The sequence below is a fragment of the Sinocyclocheilus anshuiensis genome, unplaced genomic scaffold (genome assembly GCF_001515605.1).
Source record: "Sinocyclocheilus anshuiensis isolate Anshui unplaced genomic scaffold, SAMN03320099.WGS_v1.1 scaffold476, whole genome shotgun sequence".
In the NCBI taxonomy this organism is placed as follows: domain Eukaryota; kingdom Metazoa; phylum Chordata; class Actinopteri; order Cypriniformes; family Cyprinidae; genus Sinocyclocheilus; species Sinocyclocheilus anshuiensis.
In genome coordinates this window covers 979,468-1,001,581 of record NW_015554139.1, presented here as the reverse complement: position 1 = coordinate 1,001,581, position 22,114 = coordinate 979,468, and the positions used below count along the sequence as shown (strand labels likewise).

The following is a 22,114-nucleotide window of genomic DNA, read 5'->3' as shown; positions in this document are numbered from 1 at the left end:
AATTAGTTACATTTTAGGGAGTAACGCAATATTGTAATGCATTACTTTTAAAAGTAACTTTCCCCAACACTGATCTTCAATTCATAGATGCATTATGACATTACTGACATCATTTTCATGACAGTTAATCCAATTCCGCCCTCAAAAACATGAATTAAATTCAATACATTTTACTACCATGAAAACATTTGTGTACTTTTGGTAACACTTTATTTTACAGTGTCCTTGTTACGTGTTACATGTACTTACTATATTAATAACAATAAATTATGCGTAATTATACACAATTTAACCTTAAACCAAAGCCCCATGTTACACCTAACCATACAGTAAATACATGTGGTTAATTAATTTTACTCGGTACATATATAATTACATTGTAAGAAGGGCAATGTAAATAAAATGTAACCATACTTTTATAAATGTATTTATTTAAGTTTTTTATTATTATTATTATTATTATTACAGTCATGTGAATGTGTGGGTTTTTTTACATTACGATATACTGGCCATTTTTGTGTTTAGTATTGATAAAAATACAAAATATTTTGTCCTTTTTTTTCCTTTTTGGTTACATTTTATCTGGATATTTCTTAGTGATTTGAAATTGACAAATAAATTAAAACGTGAAAATGACTTGGTAGTTTGATACTGAATATACTCACTATATTGAATGATTTCCATCATTCTTTCCCAGACTTTAAACTTTAATGAGCCTAGATGTTTGGCTATATCAAGCAGTGAACCTGTTATCATCTCTGGATCCTGGGGAACACGCCAGGTTCTGTCAACACAGCAAAGAATACAGTTAGAGTTATTCTGAGTCTAGGTCACAGAGCAAATTATACTATTTAGATGGGAAAATGTGTGTAAAATTGATAACAGAAAGGATTTATACCTCTTTATGGTGTCTTTATAATTCTAGGTTAAATAACAAGAAAAGCAGATTACTAAAAGTGCAACATGTGAACTGTAAGTTGTGTTTTTAAGTCATTCCTTTAGGAATGCTCACCTTGAGGAATGGGATATCCTGAGATCTCATCTCCTGTTCAACAGTTCTTATAGTGTTGCTAAGTGAAGTGATGTCATTCTCCAAGTCTTCAATCCTATCACTCATCATCTGTGTTTTCTGATCCTTCTCGTGCTTTAGCATGGAAAGTCTGGATGCTTCCTCGTCTCGCAGGAACTGGTGCAGCACCTCAAACTCCTCTCGTATCTGCCTCTCCGTGTTCTCTTCCTGACTCTGTAATGAGAACGTCGCTTTTCTATCTATCATATACTTGTCTCTTTCTATAGTTGTTCATCTGATTAACAAAGCAAATTCAAAATGAATATACCTTAATATGATCTATTGTTAGCTCACAAGTGAGTTTCGCTTTTCGGAAGAGCTTCAGTTTTTCCTGAAGTGGTTTCAAAGCATTTTTCAGTTCCTCCTAGAGTGAATACAAATGATAATGCAAAAGGGATTTGTAATTATTAGATGTGCCAATAATGAAACACACCTGTTTAGTTATTCATTAGAGAGGCCCAAACTTTTTTTTTACTTTTCTGTCAAATATCTTTGGGACTAAAACAATGGCAAATGAGTGGGCCTCATAACCCTAATCCATCCTTGGTCTTGACCTTAAAAACTTTTAGATTCTTTTGAGGATTATTTTTTAGATACTAGTGTGTATTTTCATCAACTCTAAACTAAGCACATGGGCATCTGGTTTCAGTCCTACCAGGAGGCCTCAACCCTAGCATACCGCTATTAATAGACTGATAATCAACACAGCCAAGAATCCATAAATAACCATTTCTGAGGTCCTAAAGAGAAGGGACAGTTGTCCAAATGGTTATTCTCATATAAAAAAAAACTTTTTGGTTTCTTTCTAGTCCTTGAATTGGCAGTACAACTGTTGAAACTACAGATTGGAATCAACACTGCATCTAAACAAATGTCAAAAATAGATGCAAGTGTCCATTAATCTGTATGTAGACATACCTTACAGTCATGTGAAGCTTCATTTAAGGGATATAACCTGTGACCCTGGTGATTGGCAGATGACTTGCATTTGCTACAAGTGGGTTCCAGGTCCTCCAAACAAAAGAGCGTCAAGGTCTCACCATGCTCCTTGCACGCAAGAGGGTCATTTTTGCAGTGCTCCAGAAAGCCCTCGCAGGTCTTCTCAAGCGTGGTATTGACTATGAGCTCCCCCATAGATGATGGCTGACAGCAAAGGGGGCATTCGCAAGATCCTCCACCATTCCACTGGCTCTCCAGACAAACTTTACAGAAGCGATGTCTGCAGAACAGCACTATGGGCTTTTGCAGGATACTTCCACAGATGGGGCATGACAGGTCTTCTGCGAGGTGTGACTGCTTTGTGGCCATTGTTCCTTTGAGCCCTTCATTGCCCAGTTGGGTCACAAGGGGGTACTATGCCCTCCCTCCCACTTAAGAGTACCCTTGGGAGATCGGTCTTCTGATTGGCTGCCATATTTACTCAGACTATACATCACTAAGCAAGGTCTAGGCCAACACATGATATCTTCTGATGAATGCCTAAACATCACATTATGTAACATCAAGCTCCTGGAGAGTGATTTGACCCCGGCATTGACGTAAGGGGGAATATGTCAAGATTTTCTTATTCCATTGGAGAAGATAATATATGCCACATCATAAGAAAAATTAAAAGGTAGGAGAAATAAACAGAAAACTGTCAAGAACAGTGCTGTGAAAAAGTTTTTGCCCCCGTCTGATTTTCAGTGTTTTACACTGAATGTTGTCAGATCTTTAACCAAAACCCTTTATGAACAACAACACAACCAGATAAATCTTTCGTGCAGAAGTTTATAAAACATTCAGAGCTATTTGCAGTTAATGCTGCAAATGGAGGTGTAACCAATATCTGGTTGCATCCACATTAGCAGCAATAACTGCAACCAAATGTTTCCTGTAGTTATTTATATGGAGGAATTTTGGCCCACTCCTGCTTGAAGAACTGCTTCAGCTCAGTGACATTTGTAGGCGTTGAAGCGTGAGCTGTGCGTTTTAGATCCTGCCACTTTAACCACACTTCATTGGAGTTTAATTCTGGAATGTGACTAGACCATTTCAGAAGTTCAGCTTTCTTTAGGGATCATTGTTTTGGAACACAACCCAGCTGGGTTTCAGCTTAAATTTAAAAACAGGAGGCTTTTATTCTCCTGAATAATTTTCTGGTACAGAGTAGAATTTATAGTTCTTTCAATGATGCCAAGATGTCCAGGTACTGATACAGCTAAACATTCCCAAACCATCAAACTAGCACCACTGTTTTTGACCAGTTATTTTTATGAAATACAGGCAAGAGAGGCTTGAAGATCTTTAGAAGTTGCTCTAGAGTTCTTGGTGACTCCCAGAATATTTTTTGCGCCTTGCTCTTGGACAAATTTAGGCAAGACAACCACTCCTTGGAAGATAAGCTAATAACCAACAGCTTTACTATTAAAGATGAAGTATTTATAAAAGATTAACTATTCCAAACAGTAAACATTTGAATATTATGACTCTAATTGTGGTTCGGTGGAGGCTTAGAGCCTTAAAAATAGCAATTTTGCAACATGGAAGCAAGCTATTTTCTGTGAATGTACGAGATATCCGATTTATTATGCTCTATAAGTAAATGGAGGAACATATGTATATCTATTTTATACCAAAGAATGCCAAAGTGCAGTAAATTGTAAATGTATTTGAGCTACAAGCCAGCGTGTTTATAATTACAAGAATACATTCAAATAATGTGATAAGTAATACTAGCTCGTTTTGTACAGCTAAAATAATTAGAAGCAAATGAAACCTGAATGCTTCGCACGTTCAAGTTATAAATGGCCGTGCCTGTTCTTACATTAAAAATTAGGTGAATATGTTACCATAATCCATAATGAAATCTGACCACTTACAATGTTAATGTGTCCAAACTCAGAAATTCAGACAAGGGACAAAGACGTTTTCACAGACCTGTGAAACTGAGAATTTACCAATAGAATATACAGTACATATAAAGAAAGTCCTTTAAGAGAGTGTAACAAGGTTGCTGGTGGTTGTTGACATACTGACAATTTTGCTAATTAAAAGATAAATTAGATTATACAAGATAGTGAAAAGATATTCAATATAAGATTTACTTATTATTTTCATGCATTGTTCAGCAGGATAAGCTTGAGCAATTTGATGCAGTCTTTATTATATCTTTATCATTGTGCTGTGCTGTATTTAATACCTTCAGTCTTTGCTCCCTGCACTCTCTGAGATGGGATCCAGAGCCCTCTTTTCTGCAGAAGGGACATTGCATCTCCTAAAACTGCTGACAGCAAATTTCACAGAAGCTGCACCCGCATGAAATACAACAGAGGACCACTGGAACACTGAACACTTCCCCACACACCAAACAAGAAGGGTCTTCCTCTAAGAGCTGCGAATCACCCTCCATTTTCTCTGTTGAGATGAGCTGATATTGCGTCTTCAGTTCTAAGTGTTATAGATAAAAATATCTCCGCTCCATATGTGCCTTTTCATACTCCAGACGCTTGACCTTTAGACTTGACGTCTGTACGTAAATGATCACAGACACAGATTGAGATCTGATGTGAAGACAGCATTTGTTAATATTAATCATTTCCATTAGTTGGATAATGATGTGCTTTGGGATTTGTCATAAACCTCAGGGCCTTGATGTACAATATATAAAACGTTATCATGCTTTCTTTGTCATGAGCTTCATTTGTGTACATCCTGTATACAAAATTAGCTTTTCGTATGAATTCTGAGAATCATGTGGAATGCAGTGAATTTTTCCTCTGATTTTTTGGCTCCCTGTTTTGAGGCAATGCCCCTCGTCAGGGGTCCCCATGCTGCTCACATATTCTCTACTGTGAAAAGAGGACAGCCTCAGAGCTTTGTGTGTCTCCCAGACCTGTGAACGACTGTAAAAGCCGCGTTGACATGCGAGGCACTGGGACACCGAAAAACCTCTCTGCAGAGCACAGGGACTCGTGATCTAGGAAAAAGGGGTTTCAGCCTCCAGTTCTTTAAGATCTGAACACTTTAATGTGTCCCAGGGATGTTCTACATCCACATATACTGTGTTCTAGGCTCTTGTAAAACATGCTTTTTATTTGTCGGTTCACTTCTGGTTACTAAATTAAATCAATATATTGTGACCACACTCTGCCTTAAAACATTTCCCTCCCCCCAAGTACACTTGCAACAGTTTTAAGGTAGTTTGCAGGCAGGTTGTTCCAAACATCTTGGGAAAGTTACCACTGTTTTTATGCATTTAAGGTGCTTTTGTAAAAAATAAATAAATTAAGGTGCTCATGTAAAAATAACAATGATAATAATTTAAAATTATTATTTATTTTGGTATATATTCTCAGTTTATTTGAAAAGAAGTCATTTCAATTGTATCTATATAATTGCTAAATATGCTTCATTAGGCAGTGCTATGTATTGCAAAAAGAAATAATGTCTGGGTTCTTAAAAATACAATTATAGTAATAAATGATATTGTAATTTCTGATAATATCATACTGATATAGAACAGGGCTATTCATTTTCAGTCCTGGAGGGCCACAATCTGGAGAATTTAGTTCCAACCCTGATTAAACAGAGAACCAGCTAAAGCTCTTCAGGATTAACTGATTATTATAGACAGGTGTGTTTGATTAAGGTTAGAACTGAACCTAGTGGGTCATGGCACTCCAGGAACATAAATGAATAGCTCTGATAGAGTTTAGAGACTACATATCGGCACACAACTAGTACAAAAGATAGAGGTCATGGAGTACTCCATATGATGAGTTAATTCAGATGGGTTAAATAAGAGAGACATCCAAAGCGTGCAGTGCTGGGAAGATCCAGGAACAGTTTGAACATCCTTGCTGTACTACTGACACCCAGTGGTCATATTGCTGAATCTCTAATATGATGTGATGAAATAGTAACTATGTGATTAATGTGTAGTTAATGCAAGCCAAACTTATATAATTTGCTATCATTGGCTTTGGTCTTTTTTTTTTTTTTCCTTCATTCAACCCTCAAACTCGTGTGACGATTAAAGGCACAATATGTACGATTTTTGTATTAAAATATCCAAAAACCACTAGAACAGTGTTATATATTTTGCTGACTTGTGTACTTACATTATCCCAAATGTTTCGAAGAATGTTTAAATCCAGAGAAATAAGCAATTTTAACTAGTGACACGGACTGCGTCCATTGTGTCGCCTGCCAATGACGTCATAACCCCTCGATTTCCGGTTTTGTTTTGTAGAAAACATGGAAACACCAAAGACGCTTTAATATGTTGTGCGTTTTAATAGACCGGTGACGACCGCACAGAGTAGCATTATAACAGAACTTTCAAATGTATCTAGTATGATAAAACAGCGCTGCTTTACCCCACATACGCACGACCAGAAGGAGTGGAAGCGGTCGACTGTGGCATAATAAAAGCTCCGCTGCTTTCGAGCCGTGTGTCACGCTCGTTCAGCGGCCTCGTTTCGCTTCGACGGCTTTCAGCCTCACCCTGCTTCATTCTACTACGTTAATAAATCATATTACCTCATCCTTTAACATGATTTCTGCCCGAGTCCCGTGGGATTGCATCAGCTGTGGGGATGAAGACGACAACTCCCATGATTCCACACTCAGTCACTGCGTCATCAAACTACGCCTTTGTCTCTTTGTTTATTTTGAATACGCGCCCTCTAGAGGCGAAAATTACATATTGTGCCTTTAAGCTGTTAAAAACTAAAAGCTGGTGCTGCTCTCCTGCCATGGTTGCATTTTTTTTTAGCCTAACAGGTCAAATGTGATTTCAACTTTTTTCCTGGAAGATGTATTTCTTTATTTTTCTGACAGTAACCATGCTGTTGTGATAACTTACTGTTATTTTCTTTGTTTTGCATTGCAATTTTTTTTTTATTCACAGGAACAAATTTCCCAACACTTTCTCTAGATTTTATGTCTTTCTTTCAGAAAATTACCATACTGTAAAATCTCTTAAACTCATAAATAATAGTAAGGATAACACTCTTTAAGGACTATGATCTTATCTTTTGTACTTATTTCCTCTGTTTATCTCTGTACTTTCCCCTTTCCTTTTCCCTTCTTTGTATTTCAACTGCAGTTGTTTTTTCTTTGCAATAAACAATAAATGGGGGAACTTTTTATTATCGTTTCGCCTCCTCCTCCGTCTTGTGAGAGTTGAGGGCAATATTATTAGAAAGCCATATTAGCGAGGGGGGGGAGCATTTACACTTCGACAAAATCCAGGAAATAGTAAATCATCCTGATGTGCACCTCTTTTAGATACTATAATTTGAGATATGATCTCATCTATATCTTACACACTAAATCTTATGTCAGAAACTTCATAGGACGGATAGTATGAGGATTTGAGTGCAGGACAAAGTCTACCACAAACCGGAAGCTAACGATATTCTGCGGCCAGATAAAAGCCGAGGGCTTCTTTCGTACACTTTATTTCCGGTTTTTGCACAGTACCAAGTTCCACAATTTGGAATTATTTTTTCGGTGACTCACCATACGTTTTTTTAGCCAGTGTTTCTTTTTCTTGCATGCTAACCAAAAAATCGCGAGTCTTAAAAGATGTCCAAATCTATATCATTTCGCTTGCAAGTAAGCTCCATAATGGAGATAATGACTAAAACGGCAATAGAAGAAATATGCAAAATTGTAGACAGCGATTTTGCGTTTTTACGACAAGAACTGTCTCGGGTCATGAGTGAAAATACCGTTCTTAAAGACAAAATGCTCTGTCTCGAGAGCGAAAGGCAAGAAGAAAGCACGCGCATCACAAAGGAAGAATCGCGCGCTGGCTCCACAATATATCGCTCTATTTGCGTTCAAACCGAAGATGGTAAACATAACCTCTACTCAATAGTTTTGTTTGAAAATGTTCACCGGCCAGTGCACTACTCTGATTGTAACGTATCTGCATATTTTGCTCCTCACAGGAGCGCAGCCCTCAATAAAAGGGATATTTGGAAAGGAGTGGTGTTCCAGTTTGTGGGATCGGAGGAACGAGTCCAGAGAAGATGAGCTGGCGATCGATGTCGACCTGTACAGTCTATCGCCTTATAAGGTTCCCTACATTCCCTTAAAGTAGTTCACCCCAAATTTAAACTGGTGTTTCATAAGCTATCCGTTAGGGAAAATAATGCCCAAAAGATTTGCATGCCTACAGTAAGAAATGTAAATAGACTGCATGCGTTATGCTGCATGTGTAAAGGTGTAAAATGAAGTTGTAAATTAAATAATCGCAGTCGTGTTTTAAAGCAGATCATCGGTTACTTTCAAAGGGTACATAAGAAAAATTATACTGGAATTATAAATATTTCAATAAGCTTCAAGATGCAAATTTTGATCATTTTTACTGTAACAGTTTTAGTGGTCCTATGAACCGTAGAGAATGAGCTGTCCTGCTGCACCATATGGACACCAAATCTGCCCAATTTGAATAATCATTTTAAAGTCATTTTTAGGGGTGCGTTTAATTTGTCAGGAGATGATCATGATGGGAGATGATACATAGTGCTAAGAATGTTAACAACATTTGAAAATTTAGTACTGTACTATTATATTTTTTTTATGGACCCATGAACTTGATGTGTGTGGCAGATTACAATAGCTTTGTCTAGATCAGTGCTTTCCAAACATGTCCTGGAGGCCCCCCACCACTGCACATTTCGGATGTCTCCCTTATTGGAAACATCCAGTATATGGTGCATTCAAGTCCTCCTGGAAAGTTTGTATTTACAAGTTGGGAAGTTGTAATTCCAATGTTGAGCGGTCATGAAGCCGATTCTTTTTTTTTACTTGACTTGAATGCACAATTTGACCTTGCAGTCTTTAATAATGAGCTGATGAGTTGAATCAGGTGTGGAGACATTCAAAATATGCACAGTTGGAGGGCCTACAGGAAGCATTGGTCTAGATCAGTGGTTCCCAAACCTGTCCTGGAGGCCCCCCTGCCCTGCACCTTTTGTATGTCTCTCTTATGTAACACACCTGATTCCACTCATCAGCTCGTTAGTAGAGACTCCAATAACTAAATTGGGTGTGTCTGATTAGGGAGACATACAAAATGTGCAGGGCAGGGGGTCCTCCAGGACAGGTTTGGGAACCACTGGTCTAGATCATTGACTCCCAGTCCTGGTCCCAAAGAACCCCAACACTGGATGTTCTTGATGTCTCTCTTGTGTAACACATATTTGAGGTTTTGGAGCAGGGGTCACCAAACTCAGTCCTGGAGGTCCGGTGTCCTGCAGAGTTTAGCTCCAACTTGCCTCAACACACCTGCCTGGAAGTTTCAAGTATACCTAGGAAGACCTTGATTAGCTGGTTCAGGTGTGTTTGATTAGGGTTGGAGCTAACCTCTGTAGGACACCGGCCCTCCAGGACCGAGTTTGGTGACCCCTGTTTTGGAGTGTTTACTAATGAGCTGATGAGTTGAATCAGGTGTGATTGATTAGGGAGTGTGATTGATGAGGTTCTCCAGGACCGAGATTGGGAATCGCTGGTCTAGATCATTTTCAAGGTTGTTAAATATGACTCTGGACTTGTAGAACTTATGTCTACAAATGAAAAGGAAATGAAATGTGTAAATGAAATGGAAAAACAAAATGTCCTTTTGCATGATCTGCTCATTTTGTCTCATACAGCACAAAGAACAAGAGCACTCCAACCTGGTCATAATCAAAGAGGAGTGTTTTGAAGTGGACACTTATCCCAGTTTTACAGGTAATGTTCAAAATTTCTAGTAGATCTTTAATTAGTAAGGTTTAATTTTGGTGCATCAAGTTGATTTGAACTATTTTACATACTTCGACAGTGAAAACTCCCCAAGCTTCAAAAGGACAGCTGCCATCTTCTGCATATGAGCCGCTGGCAGACTTAAAACGTTTCGATGGCCATTTTGTGTCTGGTGAATTTTCAGAGATATCAGAAATACAAAATGCGTCCTCCGATTCATCAGACAAACTCTCTACAAAAATCTCTATCGATGACACTGTTGACCAGTTAATAGCACCAATAGAGGATCCATTGGAATTTGATGGTCACTCTATACTCAACCAATTTTCAGTAGAGCACAATGGCCAGTTTCCCTCTGAGGCTCAGGAGGATGGAGAAGCACAGGAAATATATGAGGATGCTGCAACCACGACAGAACATTGCAAAAAGAGAGTAAAGTTACAGAAACCGCCAAACAACTTCAGTTGCTATGACGGCGGGAAGGTGTTTCTACGGCAAAATGCTGCCAAAAACCGTCTCAAAAAACATCGATTTTCAAAGTTGAAACCAAACGAAAAGTTTCGGTGTGATGTCTGCGGGAGATGTTTTCATTCTAACACCAATCTCTCGGTTCACCATTTGGTCCACACAGGGGAAAGACCCAATAAATGCAGTTTTTGTGGAAAAGGCTTCTCCCAGAAAGGAAATTTACAAGTTCATGAACGCATCCACAGAGGAGAGAGACCTTTTAGTTGTGTCACCTGCGGAAGGAGTTTCACCCAGAAAGTTTGTCTACGAAATCACGAACGCATCCACAGAGGAGAACGACCTTTTACTTGTATAACCTGCGGAAAGGGTTTCACCCAGAAAGTCACCCTCCAACAACACCTCATTGTCCATGACAGAACGGCTAAACCAGTCAGGAGGAAACCAAGGAAAAATCACCGTGATATAAATTATAGCTTTATGTAGCACAATTCTTTTGGTTATTTCTCAATTCGAGATCGCAGTAGCTGTTTAAAATGAAATACGAACCGTGGAAATGTGAGGTTGCAGCACCTTAAAAAGAATGTCTCTGTGTGTAATACTGTAGATCGTAGCAGAAATATATAGTCAGGTATGGCTGTGTATTACTTGGTAATGTAGTTGTTATCCCATCAACTAATTTGTTTCTTCTGTTAAACCAAAGGCACAGCCTTTCTGGTGATCTTTGACATCTGGGCTATATATAAGAAGTCTCTTATGCTCACTAAGGCTGCAGAAATTTTATGAAAGCTACAGTAAAAACAATAACATTGTGAAATATTATTACAACTAAAAATAACTTTTCTATTTCAATATATTAAAAAAATGCAGTTGATTTCTGATGCAAAACTGAATTTTCAGCATCATTACTCCAGTCTTCAGTGTCACATGATCTTTCAGAAATCATACTTATATGCTGAACTTTAATGCTGAAGTAATATATTGAACTTTTCATTCTTTAAAGAATCCTGGAAAAAAAAATTTATCCTGTTTCCATAAACATTTTATGCAGCACAAACTTTTTTTAGCAATTTAGTATATCAGAATGATTTCTGAATGATCATGTGACACTGAAGACTGGAGAAATGATGCAGAAAATTCCGTTTTGCATCACAGGAATAAAATAGATATTTTAAATGTAATAATATTTCAGAATATTACAGTTTTTACTGTATTTTTGATCAAATAAATGCAAAAAAATTATTCCAAACTAATGAATGGTAATGTATAGTCTAGATATAAAGGACCACCAGAGGTAAACGTATCAGGCTTTAGGCTAAAGATTTTTTTTCTGAATACAGTCCCTGTTTAAAATATTATAATGTTCTATCAGTTTTGGGCCATTAGTGTAAAGCGACCAGTAACACTACTTGATCTTTACAGATCTTTACGGAAACTAATTTCAGTAGTATGTAGTACGTACAATGCTTCTAGAAGTTTGAGTTGTTCAAGTTCAGATGTCAACTAGATTGCATGTGTAAGCAAATGTGTAATTTCAACCATGCTGAATAAAAAAAGTGGTTTGCATGATTTCACTCACTTTGTCAAGTTTATTCAAGCATATTTGTTTATCCCTCTGTTCAAATTAATATACACATGCAAGTCAATACACAGAAAACTCCAGATGCTTCTGTATAACACGTTTCCAAACACTGTCAAAAGACTTAATTTCTGTGAAAAAGAACCATGGACATACTTGCAACTTGTTAATGATACATATTGCAGAGTTATGCACACTGTGCTGTAACAGCAACTTTGATACAGATCAAATTCAGTAATGGTTCACTTCAGTATGTACTAGTCTAACTGAAGCACTGGTGTGTATTGAAACCCTGTTTGTACGCGTAGCTTTTACCACACTCTGAGCAGCTATATGGCTTTTCTCCAGTGTGGCTTCGGAGGTGTACATTTAGAGAGCTCTTTTGAGCAAAGCACTTTCCACACTCCATGCACGAGTACGGCCTCTCACCAGAATGAGTGCGCTGGTGTATTCTGAGGTATGTTTTTTGAGCAAATCTTTTACCACAAACTGTACAGACGTAAGGTTTTTCTCCGGAGTGTGTTCGCATGTGTGCTTTCAGGTAGGTTAATTTGTTGAAGGTTCGTCGACAGAATACACACTCAAACCTCTTCTCTTCTGAAATACTTGTGTGGTCGTGTGTACTATGGAAAGTTTGCTCTGTTGTGCTGTCTCCTTGTGTAGAGATCATTCCATCAAGAGGTTGTTCTTCAGCTTGTGTCTGGTGTATGTTCGATTGGACTTGGTCATCTGAAGGTACCATGTATGTGATAAAATCATCAGAGCTTTGGGCGACACATCTCTCACCACTGGTCACTGTAGGTCCTGTAATTCAATAAACGACACATGAACATCTGAATATAAAAAAAAGAGTTAACAGCAACTGTTCTCAAGTTCTCACATCACAAACCTCTCAAACTGCAACTTTCATCTTCCTCAGGGTTATTTTTCCCAGAGCAATCTTCAAATGTCTCCTCCTTGATCATGATCATATCTGGTTCGTCATCCAGCAAATCTACTGGCTAAAGGAGAGCAAGTAAAACTGAGAACTAGTTAACTGTATTCTGACATTGCTTCATGTATATCAACAGAAGTATGAGACCAACCTCTTCTGTGTTGACCGAAGAGTCCAGATGTGTGTCCTCCTGCTCACCAACATTTGACTCCTCGTGTCTCCAGGGGTTCATGCACCATTCCTTACCGAAGACATTGTCAATTGCGGGACGTCTGGCCTCTGTAAGACATTACTTGTTTTTGGTCACATCATAGCGCCACTTTTATAATGTCACTTAAGTGTTTAGCTGCAACCTTGATCAAACTCACCTGCCTGCAACTTTCTAGTAATCCTGTAGACCTTGTTTTAGCTTGTTCATGTGTGTTTTATTAGTGCTAGAGCTAAACTCCGCAGGAAAGTGGACCTCCAGGGCATGAGTTAAGAATAAAACGTCTTGTTTATGAACTGAATTAACTCGTTTGTGAACTTTGTGATCTGCTGACACAACAAGGACAGGTCGAAGAACTAAAAACACTTGTTTGTTCGATTTTTTTTAATAGATATGTATGTATACATTTTAATAGCCTATGTTTTGGTCATGAACGACTAGGTGGGTTTTACAGCGAATCAGCTGAGTGAATGATTTCTTGACTCGCTCAAAAGCCCCTTTCACACAGCAATATCAGTAAATTGCCATAAAATTACCGGAACGAGTTTACCGGTAAATACAAAAATGCGCTGTTCACACAGGCAAAGATGTTCCGACCATTCACACATCAGTTTCTAAATACCCGTAAATTCTGTGACATTCACCAGAAATGACCTCTAAACGGCAGCGCCTTCTGTGTTTTTGTAAACATGGAGGGGTATACGCGGTGTTTTTGTTTAAGTTTTCGTTTTTTTGTGTCAAATGTTAACATTTATGCAGCTGTTAGACAATGTTAATGATTGATTGGCCCAGAGTAGACGTCTTACGTCAGCGTCAGCGCGTTCTGAACTCGTACGTGCTCATACCGGTAATCTCGTTCTGCATTCACACAGAGCACATTACCGGTAATTTACTGGTAATATTACAATTTATCATACCGGTAAAGTGCCAGAACGAATTTACCAGTGTTTTTATAAAGGTCCTGTTCACACATGATATCTTAATGGTAATTTTACCGTAATTTACCAGTAAAGACTGTATGTGTGAAAGGGCCTATAGTCATAACAGACAAAGCCAGTCACTTGTCACCGCCTTCTGATGTAACCTAAAGAAAGAGGCACTGAATACATTTATTTTAGTGAATGGACTAAACGATTCCGGTCATCGACATATACAGAAATAGTCCCACTGGAGTAAGGTTAAAGTCTTATTCAAGGGGACAATGATGAAGGGCCGCCCACTGCAGGCTTTGAACCTACAGCTTTCATCAAACCACAGAGTCATTTGTCGTGCATAATAAGTCAATTACCTGTAAATCCCGGATGGCTGGATGGCGCTTCTGTCCCGTTCATCTTTCCAGCGCTTTTCCGCGCACATTGAAGTTCGTTCTCCAAAAAATGACATTTCTTTTTCAGAGATTCGTTTTCGTTTGTACAGCGTGAAATCTCTAATCGCAGCAACAAAGAATTCTCCTCGAAAAGTTTGCCTATTTCAACAACAGCTGTTTTTGCCAGCATTTCCATTATGGATGTTAACTGCGTCTGAAAATCACCAGTATTCATTATGTCCGTCGCTTACGGGACCATTTATTAGTGATGTAACGTTATATTGTACACACCCGTCGTTCTGTCTGACAGATCGCTATAGTCTCTGCGTAGAGCTGCTTTTATATTCTCAACACTATTCAGTTTATTTCTGAGGATAGAATCATAGCATATCTAGCATTTTGGAGAATAGGATCATGGGATGGATTACCGTAAACCATCGTGTAGAGAGCACACATGATTTACACATTTTGATTGGTCGCATCCAAATCGGTTAGGGCCAATAGTACATTGGCCCTGTGCATCTGTGTGAGTGTTCTGATTGGAATAATTTTTTTTTATTTAAAAAAATGACTAAAACTGTTGCTGGCACACTCTGAAGATATATAGTAAGTGGCTGCTAGGGTTTTCTGTAGTTGCTCTCTGGCCCACATCAAACAAGCCCACTTATCTCTCTTTGATATTCTTATTTCTAAATTTGACATGAGTCCCTCTTTTAAGGTAAGTCTGTAAGGCTCTTTCATCCAATTTATCATCTGTCAGACAAATATTAATTTCGAGTCTTAGTAAATATCACGCCTCTCCTCAACAAGCCGCACTAGTGGTCTATGTAACATTGGTAAGCACAGCTTTTACCACGTTCTATGGTACAAAAAGTGTTGAAATTCACACTACTGAGGAAAAAACTCATCAGGGTTCAAATTAGGCTGGGTCCCTGTGCAGATATTCCATAGGTTTGTTTTTTGGTTTGTCTCTGTACATTTAATTGTACTTGGTCACCCAAAAGGTACACTTTTAAGACTTTTCGATTTTTACCAGCAGGTAATACAGTACAGTAAAAATTACAGTACTGTTTCAATTACAGTCAAAAAATATTAAAAAACAATCTACTTGTAGCTAGTGTATCACTAGTATATTGTATCACTGTAATCATTTTATCCTTATTAATCATATTATAAAAACACATTAGTTGATACTTTTTTATTGTTGCACGAATTACTTAAATGAACGTAATAAAATATTTATAATACAAACATTCCAGCAACATTCAAATAGAACAGTACAAGTATTCAAGGTAAAAAAAAATAAATAAAAAAAAAGAAGTTAAGGTATCACAAGGTAACAAATTTTCACATAAGTAGTAACCCATCGTAGTAGTAGTAGTATTCAGTGCAGGGCCAGGATGAAGACAATCCTGAAACACACAAAAAAATTTGATTAAAGTCACTGTTACTCTCAGAACACCCCTCATATGTCCCATAGTTATATTTAAGTGTTTAATCACATACCTTCAATAACAAAAGACAAGTTTCACTTAAAAATTCCATAAAAATATTTTTTTCAACTTCATAAAACTGCTTGCACTTACTTAATTGGATGTTTTCCACTCGAATTCTGAAAGCCTCTGCATAAACGTAGCCACGCGGGTATTAAAGTTCTGGGGTTTCCTTTGGACAGCTGAACCCGTCCTACGGCTTGTACCTGATTTTGAGGTACATTTAGTCCCCTCAGGATTAATCCTTACGAAAAACCTAAAGAACAGTAGATCAATTTTTAAACAAAACATCAATTTCGCAAGGCCTACAACTATGTCAGTCACTGAAACAGTTTAAAAGGGGGTATAATAGGTTTGCTATCTTATATAAGTTGCAGCACACCCTAAACAGGGACCCATAACCTTGTTTATCTAGTCCTCTTAAAGGTAGATTTCAGAGAGGCTAGCAATAGCAAGCTAGCTTTGAAAGCATAAGATCCCACCCTCCCAGCAAATCACTCTCCAAAGCCACGCCTCCTCCAAAACACATGAACGCACACAGGCAGACCAGAGGCTAACCAGCGACACGCTGAAAGATGGCGTTGGTGAAGGATTGAATGCAACGCTGTCAGATTACTTAATGTCGCATTCACCGGTGAGAAAACATTACAGTACAAAGCGCATAATATTACAATAACGCCTTCCATTCTCGCTCGGCCTGCAATAGCATAATGGAACGCGCTGATGATGTATCATGTCTGTGCGAACAGGGTGTGCATAGGTATGCAAATACATACATTAACAGGCAGGTTGGACAACCTATCATAGCCCCCAGAACGAAGGATATGACTGGATGAACATTTTATGGTCCTATGCCTTCCACAGACGATAAAAATACATATAAATACATTTAGACCACTTAACTTAGTGATAGCTATTGGGATGTCAAGAGACTTTCAAAAAGCATAACAAAAAATGTTTTTGAACCAAATCACCTACCCTGCCTTTAAATGATTATATTAGTGTTAATAATAGTGTTAAAAGCATTAAATAGTTTCTGGTGAATAATGTATAATTTATCAACAGAAATCAAGTTTAATAGCAAGTTACAGTATATAGTTAGTCACCACGAAAATGCATCCACAAACTATTTTATTTCCATAAGCTTAAGTATTTCTGATCCAAAAGAGACCAAAGTAAAATACCAAAAGAAAGGGAGTAAGATCAACAAAAAAAAAAAGTCAAACAGGATGAGTATCCTCAACACTCACCTCTGAATGAGCTCCAGGGTGGTGCTGGCTGACTCCTGGTACTCGATATTAAAAACATAGAAGCACCCAAAGAACACAGACAACGCCGCTGCAAAGTCCAGCTGGTCTTCTATAGAATGTGTTACTCTGCCCTCAATACTGATAAACCACTTGGACGAAGTCAGCAACGTCTCGCCTGAAATATGAAGAATCACTGTAAATTTATGTCCAAGTACAAAACTAACATTTGTAGTGTAGCAATATCTTACCAAGCATGATGAGCCGGGGAGTTGCCGGTAAGCTAATTTCATTTTCGATGGACATCTTGGTAGAAGTTTCCTTGAAAGCAGAACATAAGAACATTTTAACACTCAGCTTTGTCAAAATCCCCTTCAAAACTTTAGTAGAACTGTAACATTTCATAGTTACTGACATCTGCTAAGATGAACACAGCATTGTCCTTTTCCTTAAAGTGTTTCATCATTAACAGGATGGCTGATATGGCTATCCTGTTATTATCGGTTGCATTGGTGTCGTCGATCTCACTTAGCATACTCTGGATCTCTTCACTCCACTTCAGTCTCTGTCTACTGAAGTAGTTCAGTATTCTCTTGGATTTAACAATAAGAGTTTCGTTAAAGCGGCTTCTGATGTCAATGCCAGTCAGGATTTTGAAGTGCCTGCAAAGGCCCCTTTGGGTGAACAGGAACGGCCAATGCCCCTCTATCTCACTGATGGTAGGAGGGGGGCATGAGTTGATCATGTGGCGCTGGTAAACATATGTCTGCTGCATTAAGTCGTCTACGTTGTGCAACTCCGCTGCCTTTGGGCCTGCAGACTGAAAAATCTCTGCCGCAACCTTCCTCTTCATTTCAAGAGATTCTGCCGTCTCTCCTTCTGGGACGGAGGAAGGCTGCCAATTGATGCATCCGTAACTGTCCACTTTACATCGGACTTTTTTCATAGTGTAGCCATCCTGTTCTTCAGCTCTTTTCATTGATGGTCTTCTAGGTCGACGAATCCTGTGTTCCAAAACATCTCTATTCACATGTTCTACCCTAGTTTTTAGTTGTCTTTGTAAGCAATTGAAGCCATTTCCTAGTTGTTCTCCTTCCTCAGAAATGTCTCCGAATGTCAGCGGATATATAGACACGATGTTTCGTGCCACTTCCCCACAGGCGGCTAAGTTTGGGTTTGGACAGTGGGCTTGCATGGCTGCCACAACGATCCTAACAAACTCCCTTCTCGGTCCTGGTCGAGCCCTCTCTCCAGTAGATGTTGCCTGAACAAGAGCTGCTGGCATGCGTTCCCAAGGAACCTGGAAACTTCTAACCCAGTTGGACTTGATGAAGGAAGGAATGAAGGGCTGTTCATGAAGGGACTCGTTTGATGATAATGGAGTGAGCGTCATCTCGTTAGGCATTTCATCCACTTGTCCATTGGATTCTTGGGGAAAAAAAATCATGAAAAGAGATACAAAGAAATTGAAATATGTTGATGGGCCAACAAAGTACCTTGTTCACAGGCCTCTTAACCATCATTGATCAGTAAATGTTTGCTATACTGTAAGAAAAATATCCATATTTCAAATGTAATAAACACTTTTCTCTCACTTCCGCTGACTGTCATACACTGAAGCAGTTCCGGCGGATGACGCAGCACGTCGGCGTTGCGTGATTAGTGACGAATGCGGAGAGAGAACAAAACAAAACGCCGGTCACGAATTAGAAGTACAAACCGAGGATTTGCAAAGAAAAATGTCGGAGGATTTCGATATAAACCAAGAGGAGACTGGTTTTCCTTTGCTAAAGTAAGGAAACTTTGCTTCCTTTGCTCCTATAAACAAACTTGCAAGACTAGCATACCTCAGAGGCGCACGCGCTGCGCATACGTGCTGCGTCTTCCGCCGGAACTGCTTCAGTGTATGACAGTCAGTGGAAGTGAGAGAAAAGTGTTTATTACGTTTGAAATATGGATATTTATCTTTAAAAAACACATGGATTCACTACAGGGGGCCTATATTCATCCCCCGGAGCCTTCTGCGGCACGTTTTATTATGAATGCGCAAGCTTTATTTGACGACTTGTGGACTGTTCAACTGCAACACCCGCTGACTGCAATGATAGAGCTTGGAATAGCCAGGACAATTTTTAATATAACTCCGACTGGATTCGTCTGAAAGAAGAAAGTCATATACACCTAGGATGGCTCGAGGGTGAGTAAAATACAATCTATTTTTCATTTTGGGGTGAACTAACCCTTTAAGCGCATTAGATGATTAAGTGGTCCTTTGTTGCTACCAAGAACAAATCTTTACAGATTAGCACATACAGTGCAAACACATTGTGGTTTTGGGCCCAGTTGACTCCTATATTTAGCACTGACCACTTATGACTGATCACCCAAGGTGCATCTTAATACCAGGTGTAAATGGAGTGAGATTTGGCAATTTGAACATTCAAACAGCACAAAACTGTGCTCTGACGACATTGCACACCGCCACACCACCCCCCAATTCCGAGACAAAGACATAAGATATGCACCCACAAGAAATACCTGTAACTCCTCTTTGAACCCATTAGCTGAATTTGAAGGAAGGTTGGCTGACCAAATGCGCCTGTATGAGTTGGTTTTAAAAACAAAAAAGTCTGTCTGACCACTACTGTTGTGTGAAGACACCTGGAGAAAAAAACGTGTTTTCAAAGGCCACATCTGCAGGTCAGTGTCAGTGTCTCTCAATTCAGTGACCAGACACGCAGGCCAGTTGTGCAAAAGGGGTAATAGTGAACGCTGCCTGTTTTTCTGCCTTAAGTTTGTTTCTTACCTTTTTGTCTGAATGTTTTCACAAGTTTTCGACACTGTATTGGCTCCAGAAAGTCCTGAAGATCTGACACCTCTACAAGGGAGAGGTCCTCTGTCTTCTCCACACCCACTACTAAAGAAAGATGACTGACCACATTCTGAAGTTTGTTCAAGTCCAACTCTGGGAGAATGTTTTTTATTTCCTCTTGGATTGCACCTGTAGGGGGTTGAAAAGAGCACATGATGAGGGTAGGCTGCAACAATAAGGACTAAGCTTAAACCAAATGTCATTTAAATTAAACTGGTTTAAAAATAATTAAGGTTACATTTAAACCATCATTTTGGATTTCATTTTTGAGTTGCATCTGTTATTTCCCATGTGTTATACACATCACCTGACACTTGCGTGTTTATTCATTTTTTTGGATATGATTTTCAGCTACAGGTAAGAATGTAGGACTCTCATTTAACACATTTAAATCCATTCTGCACATTTAAAAAAAAAAAAAACATGTTATCTTTGATGTTATCTTTCCAAGAGCCACAACTTTGCAGTCTACAACAGTAGGGTTTCATAATAGTACAGCTATTTACTACTATACTACTATTACATATAAAATGCACATACATCTACACTGTATGTGTATGTGATCATAATTGTGATGACCAACTAACTACACAAGACAAACTAATAAATGAACTTCTCTCTCTGCACACCTTTCACAGTGTGGTTATCTTGGTCTTCCTCATTTCTTCCTGAAGAGTAATCTTCAAATGCCTCCTCCTTGATCATGATCATGTCCGGTTCTTCTTCCAGCAAGTTTACTGGCTAAAGGATTGAAAATAAAACCGAGAACTAGTAAGCTGTATTCTGACATTGTTTATAGGAGAACTCCACATACTTAAAACAGCAGTATGTGAGACCAACCTCTCCTATGATGACTGAAGAGTCCAGATGTGTGTCCTCCTGCTCACCAACATTTGACTCCTCGTGTCTCCAGAGGTCCATGCACCATTCCTTACCGAAGACATTGTCAATTGCGGGACGATGTCCAGTGTCTGTTGAACATGTGTGCATTAGGTGGGTATAGAGTCAGAGGCACAACGTGGGGGCTTGAATCTCCAACTTTAAACATATTAGTCCTTTAACGCCACTTTTTGCATTTGACATCAGCATATCTACAGATGCCGATTTGTGCGTGTGAAAAGAGGAAATACTTGACTATTACCTGTAAGTACCGGATGGCTGGATGGAGCTTCTGTCTCTTTCACCTTTGCAGCGCTTTTCCGCTCAAGTTCATTCTCCAAAAAATGACATTTCTTTTTCAGAGATTCATTTTTGCTTGTAAATCGCGAAATCTCTAGTCGCAGAAAGGATGCGTTCTCCTCGAAAAGTCTGCTTATTTCCACAACAGCTGTTTTCGCTAACGTTTCCATTATGGACGTTAACTGCGTCTGAAATTCGGCGGTATTCATGATGTCCATCTTTTACGGGACACTTTAAGATATAAATATATGTTTATTTCTACCTCAAACAAACAATGGCGTTGTGTTACCTTTGGTGTTTATGTAGACAGAAACAAAGCATAGCGTTTGGCAGAAAAGAATCATGGAATGAATTACCGTAAACCACCGTGTAGATGTTTCTATTCGATAGTTCACCCGGTATGTCGGTTTACTTGAGGAATGCTTGGTTCTCCTAAACAAAACCTTTTTAAAGTCCCAATAGTATCCAGCCGCAGCCCCAGGCCGGAAGTGGTGGGCGGAGCAAGTTAATGGCGGAGAGCAAGAGACCTGTTAATGTTTAGTGGTGAACTATTAATTCATATCCTCCTGGGACCCAGGCATAGACTTTTGTCCTCTGTAGAGGACATTCTATCTGAGTGAATTTCTTTTGAGACCATACATGCCACAGTTTTAAGTCTAGATGTCCTGTACAGAGCACTCAGGGCTTTTTAGAAATATCAAATGTTTGGAGGTTTTATGATCATAAAGACTCCCTCTCCTTGGTCTTTAAATATGACTGATACTGACAGAATGAACAAATGTAGCACTCTTAGGGAAATATGATGTTTTGTAATTATCATTTAAATCTGACTAATTTTCAAATTGTTTGTCCTGAATAAACATCTCAAAACAAAATAACAAAATGTTATTGGGTTTCAAATCGGATCTGAATATGACTTTTTGTTACGAAACAGGGCGTAATTTTCATACATGTCTTCTGTAGAGGACACCTGGACAAACATTATGTTAATCAGGCATTTTGGGGAAACACAGGAAGTCAATA

At 38.7% G+C, this 22,114-nt stretch overlaps 4 protein-coding genes across 5 annotated transcripts in view; 1 reads left to right on the top strand and 3 right to left on the bottom strand.

Moving 5' to 3' along the window:
• Positions 1 to 2,656, bottom strand: part of LOC107670466 (zinc-binding protein A33-like) — a 4,177-nt gene extending 1,521 nt beyond the window's left edge. Inside the window, exons 1-5 of the mRNA XM_016463068.1 lie at positions 1,988 to 2,656; positions 1,338 to 1,433; positions 1,013 to 1,243; positions 899 to 921; positions 666 to 784 (exon numbers count right to left, since the gene is read on the bottom strand). Coding sequence (XP_016318554.1) covers positions 666 to 784; positions 899 to 921; positions 1,013 to 1,243; positions 1,338 to 1,433; positions 1,988 to 2,377 — 859 coding nt within the window. The 5' untranslated portion in view covers positions 2,378 to 2,656. The remainder of the gene's footprint in view (positions 1 to 665; positions 785 to 898; positions 922 to 1,012; positions 1,244 to 1,337; positions 1,434 to 1,987) is intronic.
• Positions 2,657 to 7,546: 4,890 nt separating this feature from the next.
• Positions 7,547 to 11,042, top strand: LOC107670494 (zinc finger protein 677-like). The gene is made up of 4 exons (XM_016463114.1): positions 7,547 to 7,913; positions 8,011 to 8,138; positions 9,718 to 9,796; positions 9,888 to 11,042. The coding sequence occupies exons 1-4, from the start codon at positions 7,643 to 7,645 to the stop codon at positions 10,757 to 10,759; spliced, it is 1,350 nt and encodes a 449-aa protein (XP_016318600.1). The 5' UTR covers positions 7,547 to 7,642; the 3' UTR covers positions 10,760 to 11,042.
• Positions 11,043 to 11,851: 809 nt separating this feature from the next.
• LOC107670496 (zinc finger protein 33B-like) overlaps positions 11,852 to 22,114 on the bottom strand; it is an 18,085-nt gene continuing 7,822 nt past the window's right edge. The window contains exon 5 of the mRNA XM_016463120.1: positions 11,852 to 12,493. Coding sequence (XP_016318606.1) covers positions 12,115 to 12,493 — 379 coding nt within the window. The 3' untranslated portion in view covers positions 11,852 to 12,114. The remainder of the gene's footprint in view (positions 12,494 to 22,114) is intronic.
• Positions 15,635 to 21,564, bottom strand: LOC107670491 (uncharacterized). Of its 2 annotated transcripts, none has more exons than XM_016463111.1 (9): positions 21,448 to 21,564; positions 20,753 to 20,883; positions 20,542 to 20,653; positions 19,847 to 20,041; positions 17,456 to 18,468; positions 17,292 to 17,361; positions 17,044 to 17,218; positions 15,887 to 16,049; positions 15,635 to 15,712 (listed from the first exon to the last, which is right to left on the bottom strand). In XM_016463111.1, the coding sequence occupies exons 2-8, from the start codon at positions 20,831 to 20,833 to the stop codon at positions 15,887 to 15,889; spliced, it is 1,809 nt and encodes a 602-aa protein (XP_016318597.1). In that variant the 5' UTR covers positions 20,834 to 20,883; positions 21,448 to 21,564; the 3' UTR covers positions 15,635 to 15,712. The 2 variants fall into 2 exon arrangements, with proteins under 2 accessions (XP_016318597.1, XP_016318596.1); XM_016463110.1 differs by lacking the exon at positions 21,448 to 21,564 and adding an exon at positions 21,054 to 21,311.